The 19,264-nt window shown below is 39.8% G+C and overlaps 2 protein-coding genes across 4 annotated transcripts in view; one reads left to right on the forward strand and one right to left on the reverse strand.

Moving 5' to 3' along the window:
• Positions 1-10,790, reverse strand: part of PSME4 (proteasome activator subunit 4) — a 98,846-nt gene extending 88,056 nt beyond the window's left edge. The window contains exon 1 of one of the 2 annotated variants that reach the window (XM_019421276.2): positions 10,533-10,790. In XM_019421276.2, the coding sequence (XP_019276821.2) occupies positions 10,533-10,774 (242 nt within the window). In that variant the 5' untranslated portion in view covers positions 10,775-10,790. Of the gene's footprint in view, positions 1-7,971; positions 8,120-10,532 lie in introns of those variants that run through there. The other variant, XM_053890690.1, reaches the window with a different exon arrangement.
• Positions 10,791-11,115: 325 nt separating this feature from the next.
• The window catches only part of ACYP2 (acylphosphatase 2), a 279,196-nt gene continuing 271,047 nt past the window's right edge, over positions 11,116-19,264 (forward strand). For both annotated transcript variants that reach the window (XM_053890694.1, XM_053890695.1), the window contains exon 1: positions 11,116-11,354. The gene's annotated coding sequence lies outside the window, so the exon portion shown is untranslated. The remainder of the gene's footprint in view (positions 11,355-19,264) is intronic.

The raw sequence follows: 19,264 nt of genomic DNA on the forward strand, positions 1-19,264 counted from the left end.
ATATATTAAAATTGACAACTTCTGGAATAATATAGTCATCCACTATTAATACCTAATAATGATGCCTCTATTCTTTTCCCAGTTGCTTCTCTCTGGAGGCATGGATAAGGGGCATTCATATGTTGAAAGACTTTACTGAACAATATTTAAGAGCCAGACATGGCAACAGGGAATGGAAACATTAAAGTAACAAATGGTCTTGGAGCATACAGCCTAGAAGGAGACAGATAACTGATTATTTCAATATGATGCTCTGAATATAGACTTTACCAGTTATATGGTTAATTTGCTCATATCTCTGTTCCCCTACATTAAAAAGCTTTTTCAAAATTCCTCCTTATCTAACCAAATCCCACCTCAAGGTTCAGGTGCACTTCCCCTTTCCCAGGTATACAGCCTGGGGGTTTCTTTCCTCTAGAACACATGGTTAAGAGCAAGAGCCCTGTGGTCTTCAGGCAAACCAGCCAATATATTACCTCACTAAGCCTCATTTCTTCAAAGGTAAAACTGGGGTAACAAACATACCTACAATTCAGAGGGTTGTTTGTGAAAATTAAATGAAAAAATGAATGTAAAGTTATTAGCATAGTGCTGGCACGTTCTGAGGCCTCAATATATGATAGGTAGTATCTGTACCTCTCATTCAACAATCTATTAATTAATTCTCTCTTATAAGATCCCTCAGTTTAATTTTTGAACTGTTGTAACTTTTCATTTTCATCCCTTATACCTTTATAGCTCAAGGCGTAGTTGTTGATGATACGACCTGAATCACAGAAAGAAACCTGTAAAATTAATAGCTTTCATATTTTGGGGGCCACAACCTGCCATCATCTATAACCCAGGATATACACATAAACATATATATAACAAATTAAGGTCATGAACATTCACCTTTATTCCTCTAAATTTACACTAATAATTCTAATGCAGTTCACTAGAAAAGAAACAAAACGGCCCAAAACAACAACAAAAAACCAAAAAACTCTTAAGACCTAAATTGATTTCACAACTCTATGGTTATAACCCACAAGTGAAAAATTCTCTATAAGCATTAATAAATCAAAATGTAGATTTAAAAAATTGTGATACCATACAAACTAAAAAAAAGCCCACAAAGTGAAAACCTTTTAAGATAATTGTTTATGTAATTATAATTTAAAAAGAAATATCACATTTTAAATCATTCCTGAATTTGTTAAATAACTTTTTTCCTGCCGTATAAAAAATAGGGACCTCTGCTTGACACATGTTGACAGAAATTTGACAACATCTTATTTATTGGTATCTCTGGAAGTAACCCATTTTCCCTCAAAAGAGAAACTATTCTGACTAAACTCTTCAGGAATCTGGGGTGCCTGGGTGGCTGAGTCAACTGAGCAACCGACTCCTGATTTCAGCTCAGGTCAAGATCCCAGGGTCATGGGATCAAACCCCACATAGGGCTTCGAGCTGAGTGTGGAACTAAGATTCTCTCTACCCCCCTCAGACCCTCTCCCCCACTTGTGCACGCTCTCTCTCTAAAAAAATTAAAAACATAAAAAACACTCTTTAGGAATCAGCCTAAAATATAAACACTCAACTGCAAAAGCTTGCGTTCATAAAATTTCTTACTCTAAAAACTTCTACTCCATTCTTGGCTTAAAAAAAAAATTTGTCAGGGGCACCTGGGTGGCTCAGTCAATTGGGTGGCCGACTTCAGCTCAGGTCATTATCTCACGCTTTGTGGGTTCAAGCCCCACATGGAGCTCTGTGCTGACAGCTCAGAACCTGGAGCCTGCTTCAGATTCTGTGACTCTCTCTCTCTCTGCCCCATACCATGTTCGTGCTCTGTCTCCCTCTCAGAAATCAATAAACATTAAAAAAAATTTTTTTAGGGGCGTCTGGGTGGCTCAGTCGGCTAAGCATCCGACTTCAGCTCAGCTCATGATCTCGTAGTTCGTCGGTTCGAGCCCCGCGTCGGGCTCTGTGCTGACAGCTCAGAGCCTGGAGCCTGTTTCAGATTCTGTGTCTCCCTCTCTCTCTGACCCTCTCCCATTCATGCTCTATCTCTCTCTGTCTCAAAAATAAATAAATGTTAAAAAAAAAAATTAAAAAAAAAATTTTTTTAAAGAAATTTGTCAGAAAACAAGATGAAATATCTATGCTGAAAAGCCCCAAAATGTTTTAGTAAACATTCCATTTAGAGTGTCTACCATTAGGAGATTATAAACCACTTTTTAATAAATTTTAATGTTTATTTTTTTTTTTGAGAGAGAGAGAGAGAGAGAGGGCACGTGCGTGCACATGAGTGGAGGAGGGGCAGAGAGACAGGGAGACACAGAATTCAAAGCAGGCTCCAGGCTCTGAGCTGTCAGCACAGAGCCCAACATGGGGCTCAAACTCACGGACTGTGAGATCATGACCTGAGCCAAAGTCGGACACGTAACCGACTGAGCCACCCAGGTGCCCCTAAACCATTTTTTAATAATTCTTAAGTAATTTCTGCCTTATTTGAACTACAATACTATTCTCAAACCCATTTCATAGCTGCAATGGTGTTAGTTTTTTCTTGGTAAGGGAAAAGGCCTTTAGTATATTTCAATTTTTTTTTAAGTTTTTATTTATTTATTTTTTAGTAATCTCTACCCCTAATGTAGGGCTTGAACTTACAACCCTGAGATCAGGAGTAGCATGCCCTTCCAACTGAGCCAGCCAGGGGCCCCTTCACTATATTTTTAAACTCTAAAGTTTAGGTTCTATATATTTTTTTAAATGTGTATTTATTTATTTTGAAAGAGAGAGAGAGGGCGAGCATGAGCAGAGGAGGGACAGAGGGACAGGGGGAGAGAGGGGGAGGGAGAGAGAGAGAGAGAGAGAGAGAGAGAGAATGAATCCCAGGCAGGCTCCACACTGTCAGTGCAAAGTCTGACATGAGACTCAATTTCACAAACTGTGAGATCATGACCTCAGCTAAAACCAAGAGTTGGAAACTTAACCAACTGAGCCACCCAGGTACCCAGTTAGGGTCTATGTATTCTGAAAAAAAGTCAAACCAGCCTAAAAGGTGATTACCATTACCCAAAACTGTATGGTTCACCTATCAAAAAACTGTATTACTGTACCCTAAATTATTTTATACTAAATATATTTTCTAAGATTTTATTTTTTAATGTAATTTTTGAGAAAATGCATGCATGGGTGCATGAGCGGAGAGGGGCAGAGAGAGAGGGGAGACAGAGGATCCAAAGCTGGCTCTGTGCTGACAGCAGAGAGCCTGAGGTGGGGCTCAAACCTGCGAACCATGAGAACATGACCTGAGCTGAAATTGGGTGCTTAACCAACTGAGCCACCCAGGTACCCCAATATTTTATTTTTTTAAGTAATCTCCACACCCAACACAGGGTTCAAACTCACAATCCCAAGCTCAAGAGTCTCATGCTCTACTGGCTGAGCCAGCCAGGTGCCCCTTAATACTAAATATTCAGGCATAAAAATTATTATAGATTTATTTTTATTTTTCCTAATGTTTACTTTTGAGACAAAGAGAGAGTATGCACAAGCAGAGGATGGGACGGAAAAAGAGAGGGAGACACAGAATCCAGAGCAGGCTCCAGGCTCTGAGCTGTCAGTGCAGAGCCTAACATGGGGCTCAAACCCACAAACCATTAGATCATGACCTGACCCGAAGTTGGACACTCAACTGACTGAGCCACCCAGGCGCCCCTAGATTTATTTTTAAATGAAAGTCTCAAACTCACCGATGAAACCTATTCTCCCTGACCCCCACTTTGGATTATGAAACACACCATTCTTTTATTTAACCAAAATGCTCCTTTCCTCCACTTCTTTTATTAAATATATACTACTTTCTTTTGAATAGAGTATTAAAATAGACCTCATCCCAGGTTTGTTTTCTCCATTTGACTGTAAAAGTTTCTTAGAATTTCATAATGCTTTAGTTTACAAAGAATAAAAAAGTAAATTATAATATTATTGAGTACCTATGAATGTATACACTGCAGTACTAAATGCTGGGAGTGGAGGAAAGGTGTTAAGCATGGAGGACATTGACCTCCAGAAAGCTCACAGTAGAGGGAAAATATGCACACAGACTACAAAAGCATGAACAAGGGATCAAGAGGGAGTGTGCTAAAAGGGAAGAAATGCTGAGTGTAGGCCGAATATGGAAGTAGCCAACCTCAAGATTCCAAATGGGAATGAATATTTATAGTATGTGCTTTTAACATTCCACTGGCTGTGTCAATGAATATAAAGGTTTTGTTGTTGTTGTTTGCTTGCTGTTGCTTTTATTACCATGTTCTCAGCTTGCCATTCATACTGTATGAGATTTTGATCTAATTTTCTACAAAGGTTAGAGAGAAACACAGATTTGGATTTTGTACAAAAAAGATGTGCAGTGAGAGGAAGATTCACTACAAATGAGCCTCATTTAACAGAAAAATTAACTCCCAGGTTCCACAATGAGAAAACTGGTTTGGAGGTTGTGCCCTTATTTACCACTAAATAAATAAGCACCCCTTAAAAACAAACAAGTCGCCTCCATTTCACTTAAGAACATGTCTTTCTAAGACAATTTTATAACACTGCAGCGAGACGACTTAGGAACATTGTTTAAAAAATTTTTTTTTAATCTTCATTTATTTTTGAGAGAGAGACAGAGACAGAGAGAGTATGAGCAGGGGAGGGGCAGAGGGAGAGGGAGAGAGAGACAAAGAATTCGAAGCAGGCTCCAGGCTCTGAGGAGCCTGACGTGGGGCTGGAACTCCCTAAACCTGAGTTCACGACCTGAGCCAAAGTCAGCTGCTCAACCGATTGAGCCACCAAGGGGGCCCTGGGAAAATTATTTTTAAATGATACATTCAGATTTCTGAAGAACAATGAATGGTTCTGTTTTACTAGATTTTTTTTTTTTTTTTTTTCTAACTGTGCTCCTCAGTGCCTCCATTTAGGGCATTAAAACATAAGATTTTTTTTTAAGTAATGCACTTAGAATTCATATTTTCTTCCCCCAAATTTGTTGACGGAGCTACACCTTGCCTAGGCTGTCCTTAACGAACAAAAAGGTGTGCTAAGAAAAAGAGCACACTGGAACTTCCCAAGAGGGCAGAAATCTTTCACTCACTAACATATCCCAAGTGCCAAAAACAGTGCCTGGCCCACAAAGAGCACTCAGAAAATAACTTGTTCAAAGATTCCTGCTTCTACTACTTTACATCAAACTATGTATTAGCTAATAAGAACCTCAGTGTCTTTGTTTTTAAAAGGGAGATAATTCAAGGGAGTCCTTGTTGCTCCAGGGTTGATTCTATGCCTTCGAAGTTAAGATGTCATAACACACAAATGTTCATTAATAAGCTGTATTTTAAATTTCTGTCCATGGGGTCTATTTGCAATAAGCCTTAGACAAAACAATCCAAATGGAAACTCACAAGTAAAATCACAAATTTTGCAAAGTAGAACTTCATGAGGTTGACCAAAGTGATAATGGATCATCATTCATGTTTTTAGCTTAGATAATGGCATCAGTATTGACTTTTTTGGTTTAACCCCTTTTCCCTTAGAGATACATCCTGGAAGCACCTATGAATGAAGTAATATGTTCAAAAATAATGGGGGTGGGTGGGTATGGAAGGAACATGATTGGCCATGAGTTGATAATTGGAAGATGGGTTAGAGAACTATTCAAATCACATATATTGACAAATGAGATTCTGGCAATAACATCCTGTTAACTAGAGGAGAAAAAACTGATGAAGTGTTTTAAAAGAATGAGTAAGAGAGGTCCTTGAGGGGCACCTGATTGGCTCAGTCAGTAGAGGATGTGCCTCTTAATCTCAGGGTCATGAGTTCAAGCCCAGCATTGGGCATGGAGCCGAAAGAAAGAAAGAAAGAAAGAAAGAAAGAAAGAAAGAAAGAAAGAAAGAAAGAAAGAAAGAAAGAAAGAAAGAAAGAAAGAAAGAAACTAAAGAGGTATTTGAAAAATGGGAAGGGCTTCATATATATATGAACTTTGTGCTCAATTTTGCTTTGAACCTAAAACTGCTCTAAAAAATAGTTTGTTCATTAAAAAAAAAAAGAAGGATAGTTTATTGCACTGTTACATAACTTTGTCAGAAAAATTCATATTCCCAAAATCATTTAATTCATTTACTTTGTCTTTCTATGGAAAATCAACTTTTAAATCAACTTTACAAAGAAACTTTGGTTCTTGTTCGGAGTGTTGTCACATAGTAACAATGGCAAACCTTCTCTACTACTTTCCCAACTGGTTTTCACTGATGAATGTGGTAATGTGTCAAGACTTTAAGATTTTTTATTAAAAACAGGCACTTCTATTTATTGTGTACTTCACAATTTCAACACGCAAACATTAGATACCCTAAATAAGTTCATTGTGTTAATAGATAACTGAGATTCAGCAGTTAGCATTTTCCACTTTCTCCCTTAACAAAGAGATGATACAAATTTGGGTGCTCTTGTGGTCAGATTATTACTTTCCATAAAAGGAGTTCAGTGTATTTGATAATTCTTATCTTGACTAAACTTAGGTTTCCGGTGGTTATATAATCTAATTAAATACATTATGTGGTTTCAACTGGGATAATCCAATTCCTATTTTAGAAGCCTACATAATTAAACAAGGAAGTTACAGTTTAATTAGCAAATGAAATGATTTCTCAATATAATGGTCATATCATAATAATAAAACAGCACAGAAGTTAACATTTCACTCTAACAACAAAAAAAACACATTTAAATGTGGGCGGGGGGGGGGGGGGCGCCTGGGTGGCTCAGTTGGTTAAGCATCTGACTTTGGCTCAGGTCATGATCTCAGGGTTCGTGAATTCGAGCCCCACGTCGGGCTCTGTGCTGACAGCTCAGAGCCTGGAGCCTACTTTGGATTCTGTGTCTCCTCCTCTCTCTGCCCATCCCCTGCTCATGCTCTGTCTGTCTCTCTCAATAATAAATAATCATTAAAAAAAAATTAAAAATAAAACATCTTGGTAAAAACATTTAAATGTCCTTCATAATACAGTAAGCCCACATCCTTCACGAGAATCAAAATTCTGATTGAAAAAAGGAAACACTAAAGAATTACATCCATAATGTAATTACAGGTAAACTTATAGGAAATAGTAGCCCATTCACTTGTTTTCCTTCCTCTAGACCAACTTAAAGGAACACAGAGCTAGAAAGGCCCTTTAGCACTAACTCAGTGATTTTTGGATCCCTGAGCAGGCTTCAGGGGCTTCTATGGTCAGTGAAGTGTTAAAACGAAAAAAAAAATTGTTGCAACTGCATTCTTCCCAAAGACCCCAATATTGTGCTTCTGATTTTGCTTTTATACAACAGTCCATGGCTAAGTTTTAAGTTTGAAAAACCACTAAGAGTCTATCACACTTTCCAAGAGGACTCTAAAGCTTCAGAGAGGTTAAGAAAGACCAAGATGATAATGTTCACGGAAAGGCCAGGTAAAGAGAAACTGACATCTTCAAACTAGACCTCCACCGCCTCATGTGAAAGGTCCAAAGGACAAAGGGAGAAAAAAAGCAAGTTTCAAGATTACCTTTATTCAACTCCATCATGGGCCATACCAGTTATCCACCAATACCTTTCACTTAGTGTCCAGGAGCAGTCTTTTCTGTGACCATTATTAGGTTTGAGCCTCTCTTCTCCAATTTGTTTCCTTGCTTCTTAAAAACTGTCCCTGTGATATTATGTCACACAATGTCTCTTTAACAGGCAGTTCTAATACTTTAACTTGTTCATGCAAGAGAGCTTGTATTTTATCACAGGCCAATTTTTAAAATACACAGAAATAACCTTTCTCACAGAGATACTACATAGACCCACAAGTCTTGAAATGGATGGAAACAGAATGACAATAAGTACTAAGGTGAGGTAAAAAGTAAAAAAAAAAAAAGGGAGCCTGAATATCCCCAAACCAGAACTCTATCCCACACAGACCTGTGATGCCCTGATTAGGGGTGTATACTTCTGGTCCGGGATCCAGTCCCAGTGCCTCTGAACAGCATTTACACTCTGGTCTTCTTTAGGAATGTGCTTGATCTATGCAACTATTCCCAGTGCTTTACAAGCTGCTCAAACAGTCCTTGCAGAAAGATACACATTGGCTTATTTGAGGCTCTACAGGATAAAAAATAAAATCATAAAATACCACACCAGGGCTGTCTCCCAGGAATTATTTAGTCCAACCCCTTCATTTTTCACAAGAATACTAATATACATGAATTAAAGTCACTTTCCCACCGTCACAGAGCTACTACTGGTAGAAGTTAGATTTTGTTTTCATTACTACTTTCCATTCTTCTGCAAAGTACTAAATATGATCACTGCTCAGGTAATTGCCAGCTATCATCACATGTTTTGGCATCATTTAGATGTAAACTTGTGCAACACAAGGCTTATTAAAAAACAACAAGTGCAACTATAAACAGGTCACCTTAACATGACTTAGGAGAAAAAAATACACCCAAGATCACAACATGTCCCACCAAGTTCAGAATGTCTCATACTGCAATCCTTAGAATCAGTTTGTTCCAAAATAAAATCCTGACAGCATTTCTTGCTAGTTACTTCGACATAAATGGTTTGAGTTTCACAGGCTAGTAAGCTTTCTCAACTGCAATCTTGCCCTCAACACCAAGGACTGTCTCCACTGTATTTTTAGCCATTTCCAGATAAAAGCTACTTACACATAATAAGCCAAAAATAATCAAACTCTAGGTGCTAATTTGCCAAGCTGAGTAATAAGTATGTCAGAAAACAATGCTTAACTATGCCTGTGAAGATTCTAGATTCAGAAATCCAAACCAGGTAAGCATTCACACATTGGTATGTATTGTGCATCTAAAAGAAGCTGTGTCCCCCAAAATGGTTATTCTCTGGCAAATCTAATAAGAGTGATTAAAATGGGGAATTACTGGAACTGACAAAGTAGTTTTACTGTGCCTGAGTAAGACAAACACATAGAAGCTCACATGAAAAATCATTTGATTTCAATCAGTTATAAAACATAGAACATTGCTGTTTTGACTAAAAGTGGTTCTTTTCCCTGTTGCATTTCTTTTTTCCCAGAGTCTCCTAAGAATCCTAAATACACAAACTTCTTTACACTCTTCAAGAGGAGAGCTGTTAACCTTGACATTTTATGGTCACTCTTTGAAAAGGGAAAATTAAGTGTTTAAGTTTTGCTTTTTAATTAAAAAGGTAATTATTCCCACCACCACTGCACCAAGTGGAGATGAGAAATTTGTCAGAGGCTCCCTAATAATTGGCAGATAAGAATCATCCTGTGAGGAAATGTAGACAAGACTATTGCATTACAAAACCCTGAGTCATCACCCAGTTCACTCAGCAGATTTGGGTAAACAGTGGATAAGTGACTTATGTCTTGTGTGTTTATCCATCCATACCCACATTCATGAACATACAATGTTACCAGATTTTGTGTACAGTTAACCAAAGAAGATACAGCACAACTTTCTTAAAAAATTCTTCTCTCACAACGAGGATACCCATCTAGCAAATAAAGTGCCTAACCTTTCCCCCCCAGACCGTATTTTTACTTGCTGCCCCCCCCCCCCAATTTCAGTGGCACTATAGCTTAAGGAGAGTTTGTGCAAAAAAAAAAAAAAAAAAAAGAAACCGTAATCGAACAATAACATAACTCCTGAAACTGATTTTTAGGTCATCTATATTCATCTGAGCGACTCAAAAATTAACGCAAGCCCTGTACTAATAACGCCCTGGACAATCTGACAGCTCTCTTCTATTTTCCTTAGGGTCGCACATTTCCAAAGGAAATGTCACAACTGGAGAAACATACAGTTTCCCGATGTTCTAAGACTCAACACTCTCAACATTAACTGTCTAGTATACAGCTCAAGAAAGCGCTAAGAGCTGATTTTGAACCAATCTATTCAATCAAACTCACAAAGACTGAGCAGGCCCAAAAAAGCAGAACCTACAAGTTCCCTACGGCCTCCTTCCCATTCAGAAAGTTACGAGACCTGAATTGAGGGCTATAAAGAGGCGGAGACCGTAGAGGAAGAACCGGAGGAAGCACCAGGAAAAGTCGAGTTACTCCCCCATAGACGAATCCTCTCCTCCCACATCCCCCATGGGCAAAGGTTCAGGACCCTTGAGGGACCCTTCATCTCTCCCTGAGGGCCTGGTGCCCTCCGGCTCCCCAAGATGCCGTAGGTCGCAAGACAACAACCTAAACCCTTGGGGAGAAGCAGCTAGGGAGGACCTACAAGGCTGGTGAGGACAGAGGAGGTCCCGCAGTAAAGTGGCAGGGAGCGGACTTGAGTGCTTCCCAGGCTTCCGGTAGCGATTCTCCGACTACTGCTCGGAGACCACCGGAGGGTCGAGTCGGGGCAGAGCTGTGTCCAGCGGTCCCGTGTGGACAAAGAGCCGCCGCTGCCCTTGCCCCAGACGCTTTCCCACTGAGCCTTTGCCCCCCTTTGCCCACGCACCCACCCTGCAGACCCGAACACACTTACGTGGAGAGTTTCCTGGTCCAGAAGAGGCCCCCGGGCCACAGCTCTTGGAGCTGCACGGCCCGGCCCAGGTTGCTTTTGATCTGGGCCAGCTGCAAGTCGGACTCGGCGTCCAGCCGCTCGGCATAGGGCAGCAGCTTGTTGTAGACGATCTCCTTCTGCGGGACGAAGCCCCGCGAGTCCGGGCCGGGACGCCCGCCGGGCTCCGGGGGATCCCCGCCGCCCGCCCGCTCGGCCGGCTCCATGAGCCTAGGGACACCCCCCCCACCCCCTCCCACCCTAACCCTCCCCGGCCCCCACCCCTCTCCGGGCTCCGCCTCCTCCGCGTCGTCGTCGCCCCGCGGCGGTCGGCAGCCCGTAGCCCTCGGCCCGACCGCTGGGCCCCCGCTGCGCCACCACCGCCGCCACCTCCTCCGACGCCGTCGCTCCGCCCCGCCCCGGAAGTGACTTGAGGCCCGTCCGGAACCTGCGGGCCCGGCTGCTGAGCAGCAGCCGGGCCCGCAGGTTCCGGACGGGCCTCAAGTCACTTCCGGGGCGGGGCGGAGCGACGGCGTCGGAGGAGGTGGCGGCGGTGGTGGCGGCAGCGGGAGCCCAGCGGGCCGCGCCTTTCTCGCCGTGGGCCGGGCTCGGAGCCCCCACCCCCGGGCCTCACCGGCCGAGCGCGAGCCTGCCCCACCGGAAACACGAAGCCGAATTCCAGGCTATTGTCCTTCCTCGCCTGGGGTTGCGCGGTCCCTGTGGCTGTCCTCGGGAGCCCGTAGTCGCGGTGCTCTCCGCCAAGGCAGTGGGCCTAGTCCCCCACGCCGAGTGTGTGGAAAAACCTAGGTACTCTGTATCCATCTCACTTGTTAATTATAGATTTTTTTACTCTGTCCCCTTTAAGTCCCCTCTTTCGGGTATTTTTCTGGCCGCTCTCATTCCAAAAAGGTGAATTGTTATTCAACAAATATTAATTGAACTGCTATTTTGTGTGTCAGACGCTCCTTTTAGGCCCTTGAAATGGGAAGAGCACGTGATTTCTGCCCTCTAGGGTTTTACAATCTACCTGAGCTTTAGTCTAGGGAACAAGCAATTACAAGACAATACTCTTAATTACTGGATAAGTACAGGATGCCTTGGGAACACCTAAGAGAATTTCAAACTGTAGGGGTGTCAGGTAGTTTCCTAGAAGTGATAAAGTTGAGGTTTAAGGGAGTTGAGGGCAGAGTTGGTTAGGAAAAGGAGGACAAGGTACAGCAACAGCTTAGAGGCCACAAGCATGCACTCTAGGAATTCAAGGAAGTTCAGAATGGCTGCAGATTGCTTGCAAGAGGGGAGTGCAGGATTGAAACCTAGAAAAATGCTAGGGAGTTTTTAGAGCATTAATCCTAAAAGCAACAAAAACTCTGAAACATTTTAAGCATAGGAGTGGTGTGATATAACTTACATTTTCCAAGAATCATTCTGGCTTTATGTGGAGAATGGATTAAAATAGACACCACTGGAAACTGGAGGAACTCTTAAGAAGTTGTGACATAATGATGTCAGTGGAATGATTTGAGAGCTACTGCAGCAAGTAAAATGGCCTGGACTTGGTAGCTGACTGAATATGAAGAGTGAAACAATGGGAAGAGACAGGATGATTTCAGATTTGTGGTTTGGGAAGATGGATAGTAAACTCCTTCACTGAGATAGAGAACACAACAGAAACAGATTTGGAGACAGAATGCCTAAGGGATGGAAAAGTACTTTGATGTATGGATCAAGGGGATGATCTAAACTGAAATATTGATTAGCATATAGGTAGGACTGAAGGGAATGAGACAGAGACTTACTAACAGATAACAGGCATATTAAGAATTTTAAGAGTTTAAGAATTTTAAGAGTTTTAAGAATTTTAAGATTGAGCAAAAATCTATCGAAATTGGGCAGAGTAAAAGCAGAAGTTTGGAGCCCAGAGAGGAGCCAAGGGAAAGATTTATGTAGAGAAGGTGTGGAGACAAAGAAAGGAAACTATTTGATTGGCTATACCTTAAAGCCCAGTTGGCTGTTTATGATTGGTTGTCCTTAGCGTTTAGATTTCATAACCTTGAGGCATTTACACAGAATTTGGGCAAGGACATTAGAGCCACCTCAGTCTAATGGCTGTTGTGTAATTAGGTTAACAGTATGAAAAGAGTAGGGTCCTTGACCAGCCTCTCGGGTACCATATTTAGGGATGTGTAGAGAAAGAGGAGAGAGACCACAAAGAATGGTCATGAGGGGCGCCTGGATGGCGCAGTCGGTTAAGCGTCCGACTTCAGCCAGGTCACGATCTCGCGGTCCGTGAGTTCGAGCCCCGCGTCAGGCTCTGGGCTGATGGCTCGGAGCCTGGAGCCTGTTTCCGATTCTGTGTCTCCCTCTCTCTCTCTGCCCCTCCCCCGTTCATGCTCTGTCTCTCTCTGTCCCAAAAATAAATAAAAAACGTTGAAAAAAAAAATTAAAAAAAAAAAAAAAAAACAAAAAAAAACAAAACAAAAACAAAGAATGGTCATGAGAAGCTGTCAGAGAAATAGGAGGAGTTCTAGGAAAGGGGCCTCCCTAAAGATGGAGTGTTTCAGATGGAGGAAGTAATCAGTGTACCAAAAGTGATTTGAGCTGTTAAATGAAATGAGAACTGAGTAGAGTTTATAGGAGTTGTTGATACAGCAGGTAACAGTTTCAGTGGAGTGTACAAATGGAAACCAGATCACAATGACACTGGATAAATAGGAAGTAAATAAATAGAGGCAGCAAAAGCAGACAACCTTTTTTAAAAGTTTGGGTGGGAAGAAAAGGAGAGAGATAAGGAGGTAGCTGGAATAAAAAGGAATTTTTGAAGGTGGGATATGTTTTAAATAATAATGAGAAGGAGCCAATGGAGAAAGGTTGAAGTTACGTGGGCGAGCATGACAGAGAGTGGGAGAGAATATGGAGTCATTGGCCTTTAGCAATAAGCCAGACTGTGCTTCATTGTCAGAGGAGGAAGGCAGGGGAGGATAGGTGCAAATGCAGAAAGGTTTGCAGTTTTGGGTGGCTAGGTTGGAGAAGTTCTTTCTGATAGTTTCTTTTTTGTTTTTCTGTGTAATGAGAGAATGAGAACAATGGGAAGAAGTGGGGGGAAGGAGATTGGAGGAGACTAGAGAATGTTTATAGTAGTCTCAAAATTCAGAAAACTCATTAGAGAAACAGAATTATTTGTCAGTTAAGTCTGGAAGCATGAATTTACTGCCATCTGTCTGAACACTTTAGTGATTTTTCCCAATAATGTTTAGCAGCCCCAGATTGTGTGCCGTGGAGTCTGGTATGATACAGTGACAAAAGAATAAGAATGTATGTTGGTGGTGGCGATGGTAATGGTGTTAGCTACCCTTTGTTGAGCCCTTCTCTCAGCCGGCGCTTTACCCACAATATCTCATTGAATTCTCTTTCCTAAGTAGGATCCTTGGGTTGAGAATATTTAAAAGAGAGTGGTTAATGTCAAAATTGGTTGAAGTCTAAATGAAAGAGAAGAGGGTTAATAGAGAGGTCAAGGTACTGGGATCCTAATGAGGTACAGGAGCAGTATGAAAGGATTAGCCTGAACAAGGGATCTGGAAGAACAGGAATGTTTGGACTTAAGATTTCAAAGAAGCAGTTCCTGATGATGTCAGTTTCCCTGGGAATGGATGTCTAAACTGGAAAGGTCAAAAGAATTATTGGAACAAAAAAGATGAAGTCTCTTTCTGTTATTCTATGTGAACTTTAATGGAAAACACTAGTGAGTGAAACCTATTCAGGTGAGAAAGTTGAGAAACCTTAAATCTCTCTGGGGGACTTAGTCCACTTATCATTTGAGATAGTCATCCAAAGTCTGGGGTTAATTTTCTCTTCTGAGACCAACTCCCAAGCATTTTTTATCTTTTAGAGCTCCGGATCCTCTGCCAAAAGATAACAGCACATTATGCTTTCATTCAGACCCTGAGGGAGACATTGGCTTCTTATCAGACCCCTCCAGGAAACAGACTAAAATCTCCTTTCTTGGAAAGTGCAATAGCCCTTCATGGAAAATATTCTGAAGGCAGAGGTTTCTCCTCAGGTTGGAGGAATTAATGGGGATAATTACCAATCAAATATTTATGCCTTTGGTTCACTGCTTGATAATCCACTTAGTAGCAGTGAACAAAAATGACAGGTTGTTAATTTCCTGCCTTCCCTGCCTTATTCTGTATATGATACATTTGAGCCTGAGAGTATATTGAATTTATGTGGTCAGAGCATAATCTTTAGAAGTATTTGAATTATATTAGAATGATTCATTCTAATGTAATCAAATATCCAAACTTCTGCTGTATTTCAGTTCCTAAAGGCACAAGAATATTAGACCTGAGAAATGAGAGGTTTTTTCCTGTTCCTATATGTTTTTTAAGTTTTGATTTTTTTCATCCCAAAGCCCTTCTCATCTGGCCATAGTAGCTACTTTCCTTCATTAGAGTGTATTTAGAATTCATTTTTTTAGTAAAGAGAAAATCACAGCTAAAGGAATGAATTCTTCTGTGATTACTACTTTATAGTTTTCCTCTTTGTTAGGCATTTTGCCATTTTACTATGATGTAGCTGGATGTAGGTTTCTTTTTATTTATCTTGCAGGGGATTTGTATTTCTTAAAAGATCCATGTCACTCATCAATCATAAAAATTTTTGGCTATTATCTTTTCACAATTTTTTCCCCTTCTTTCTTTGTAGAATTCCCATTAGACGTATGTTAAATCTTCTTATGCTACTCTCCATATTTGTTACTTTCATTTTGCAAGTCTTTGTCTCCTTACTCATTCTGGATAACTATCAGACCTATTTCTAACTCATAGAATTCTTTGTTTATCTTTATCTGATCTGTTTAACTTATCTATTGAGCTTCTAATTCCAACGATTATATTTTTAATTTTACAAGTTCTATTTAGTTCTTTTCCAAATCTACTATTCTATTTTCATTGGCTTTTGTTCTTTATGGTTCCAATGACTCTTTTCATCATTTTGACATGTGTATTTAATTATTTTAGACAATTGTATTCAAACAGTCCTTTCTGTTATTTCAGATTTTTAAAAGTTTTTTAAACTTTATTTAAGTAATCTCTATACCCAACATGGGGCTCAAACTCACAACCCTAAGATCAAGAGTCACATGCTCCTCTGACTGAGCCAGCCAGACACCCCTGTTATTTCAGACTTTTGGGGATGCTATATGTTTGTTGACTTTTGTTCATGGTGGATCATTTGCTTCAGTTTTATAATTTTTTATTTTATGAAATTATCTTCACATGGCTTTTTTTCTCTGTGGAAATCCCATGTGACCCAGAGCATTTTGTTGGTTTGTTTGTTTGCACCAGACCCACAAAAATATCACAGGCTCAGTACCAATAAATATTTATGTTAATTTCTCAGCTATGTAAACTTCTCAAATATAAATTTGGATTTCTGTCCTATGCAAGTTACAGGCCTGAGAATTCAGCTCTTGGAGAGTTTTATTACTATGCAATATTTGACTTCCAACTCCCTTAGGTTCAAGGCTTCAACTTCTTTCCCTGAGTAGATATTAAAGTGCAAGTCACTTGCTGTTTCAAGATTCAGTAACATTGCCCCAAAATTGATGCAGAGTTAAGTCACACACTTATCACTCTGGCTTTCCTTTCTTTTTTGTTTCTGTCATCTGGAGATTTTTTTCTGTGTGTGAACTCATCTATTGTTATCACTTGTTATGTTTAATGCAGCTTTTCTATATTAGGGTTTCTGCATTACTCAGGATGCCATGTTACTGGAACTGGAGACCCTTAAGGAATGAACTTCTAGCTCTGAAGTATTAGACATCATTTGGAGCAAAGGGGAATGATCATGGATGATTCAGAGCTTTTTTAGAATCCTCATATCACATAGGTGGTCACTGGTGATGCCTATCTATCAAGGCATATTTATTAAAGGATTAAAAATTATTATGTTATTATTTAGAAAATGCCTATTTGATATCTAAATACTAGGAGTTTTTCAACACAACTGAAGCTCTTTATGTTTCTTCTTTTTGACAAGCTATGGATAATATAGGAGGACACATCTTCCTTCATAATCAAATATAGTAAAGAGATGTATTGTATTTAATGGTAGTTGAAAAAGTTAACAGTAGAGGCAGTGGAGAGATAATAACTAATGCACAAAGAGGATATATGCTCTTTCCACCTACCCCCTGCTCCTAAGCACAGCATGGAATTGTCTGCATGAATAATTTGAAGAGCCAGCAAGACACTCACACTATATCTGATGCTTGAAATGCTACCCTTTACAATCTGTTTCTTTGTACTAAACACAATCTCTTTTGAAATTTACAGACTCATTAAGAGGGGTAATATATCAAATCCCTAATTCTCCAGGGTGAATTATATATTCATTAATTCAATAAACATTATTAAGTGCCTCCTGAGTGCCAAGTTTGAGATCATAAGATGAATGACACAGTACTTGTCCTCAAGGAGTTCACTATCTAGTGGGTTGACAGTCAAGTAAACAGATAAAATTGTAACTAAATGTCACCTGGGATCTTACTACCTCTTAAAATCTCTAGATAAAACTAATTCAGACTGCCTTCCATAGACTGAAAAATTCAGTGCCTCACCCATTAGTTCTGCCTGCCAGTTTTGGAGAATGGGGACTTATGTTTTTATAGCAATTCCCAGATCTAAACTTTTGCTCTGGTAAACTACTTCTGTCAAGTGATCATCTTATCCTGAGGCTTCTGTTGTTCCTGTTCCAGTAGTGCTTTAATCTAAACATTTCCACAATTTCTGTAATTTCCACAAACCATTCATACAAGGCTCTATGTGTATGTGAGAGAGAGAGAGAGAGAGAGAGAGAAAGAGACAATAAATGTAAACAAGTTAAAAGAGACAAATGGATTTATATGGTAGAAAGAATAAACAACTTAAAATTTAATATAAAATATTTTTCCTAAAAGATCAATTTTCTATATGATTACTAATATGGAGCTCACTGACTGGCAGAGCAGTCAGACATTAAACATTTCCTTTTACAGGTATTTTAATTATGATTTTGTTAAATGCTTTAATAGGATAAGGGGTGCTCTGATTGTGTAGAATAGGGGGACCTGGCCTAGACCGGGAGACCTGGAAAGATTTCTTTGAAGAAGTAGCAGTTGACAAATGAGTTGGGGAAAAGGATGATTAGGAAGGATCTAGCCAGGAGAACAGTCTGAGCCAAGGTTTGAGGTAGGGGAAGAACTTAGCTTGTTTGAGAAGCTCAGAAAGACCAATGTGTACAGAGAGAGAGGATAATAATGGCAGAGAGGGTAAGCAGAGTTAGGTCATGTAGTATCTTGTAAGTTGGGTTAAGAATTTTGGATTTTATACTGAAAGCTATTTCAGATATATGAATTCAGTGCTTTGGGCTGTAACCAGATACTTACAGGAAGCTGCATTGGTGACATTAGGGTATTGAAGTCATGAAGTCCAGTGGATAGGTATACTGTAGGCAGAGGCAGAAGTATGTGGAAAGTATATGGAGTTTTCACTGGGCCTAATTAGGCCAAGGAACATTGAGTACAGTATGGTAGGAGCACAGAAAATGTGCATAAGGCAAGAGAAGAGACAAGAAGGTAAACTGAAACCAGATTACAAACAGTCATGGATCTATATGTATTAACAATAACGATAGTAGTGTTGTTAGCTCATCCCTACCCATAGTGAGTGGGCTGCCTTTCTGGACTCAGAACCTAAGTACTAGTATGCAGTTTTTGCCTTGTTTTGTTTTTTAAATCCTTTTGTTTTGAGATAATCATAGATTCACATGTAGTTGTAAGAAATAAAGATATCCCTTGTGCCTTTTACCCAGGTTCCCAAAATTGGTATCATCTGTAGTACAGTATCATAATCAGGATATTTAGACTGATACAGTCAAGCAAGATACGAACATTTCCATCACGACAATGATCCCTGCTTTTGCCCTTTATACTCACATTCGCATCTCTGACCCCTTTCATGTCTCTAACCCTTAGAAATTACTAATCTGTTCTCTATTTCTACAATTTTATGGTTTCAAGACTGTTCTATAAATGGAATCATACAGGGTATAACCTGTTGGGATTGCCTCTTTTCTCTCAGATAATTCCCTTGGGATTTATCCAAGTTGTTGCATGTGCCATAGTTTGTTTCTTTTTGTAGCTGAATAACATTCCCTAGTATGGATGTACCATAGTTTGTTTTTGGCTATTCCTAGTAAAGTTGCTGTGAACATTCATCTACAAATTTTTGTGTAAACATAAGTTTTAATTTCTCTGGGATAAAAGTCTAAGAGTTTAATTGCCAGGTCATGCTGGGTCACATTGTTTAGTTTTATAAATAAAATAATCCCAAACTGTTTATATGGTGCAATCTCATTGTGGATTTAATTTGCATTTCCCTAATGGCTAATGGTGTTGACCTTATTTTCATGTGCTTATTTGCTACTTGTATGTCTTCTTGGGTAAAATGTCTGCTCATGTTTTTTGCCTGCTAGGTTTTTTTACTGTTGAATTTTGTGAGTTCTTTATATATTCCAGGTGCTATTCCTTTGTCAGATATGTGGTTTACAAATATTTTCTCCTTGTTTGTAGCTTATCTTTTTATCCTTTTGATAGAGTCTTTTGCAGAGTAAGTTTTTAATTTTGATGAGGTCTAATTTGTCAATTTTTCCTTTTGTGGTTCAAGCTTTTGGTGTCA

Source organism: Panthera pardus, unplaced genomic scaffold, assembly GCF_024362965.1.
Source record: "Panthera pardus isolate Hobbes unplaced genomic scaffold, ASM2436296v1 HiC_scaffold_25, whole genome shotgun sequence".
NCBI lineage: Eukaryota > Metazoa > Chordata > Mammalia > Carnivora > Felidae > Panthera > Panthera pardus.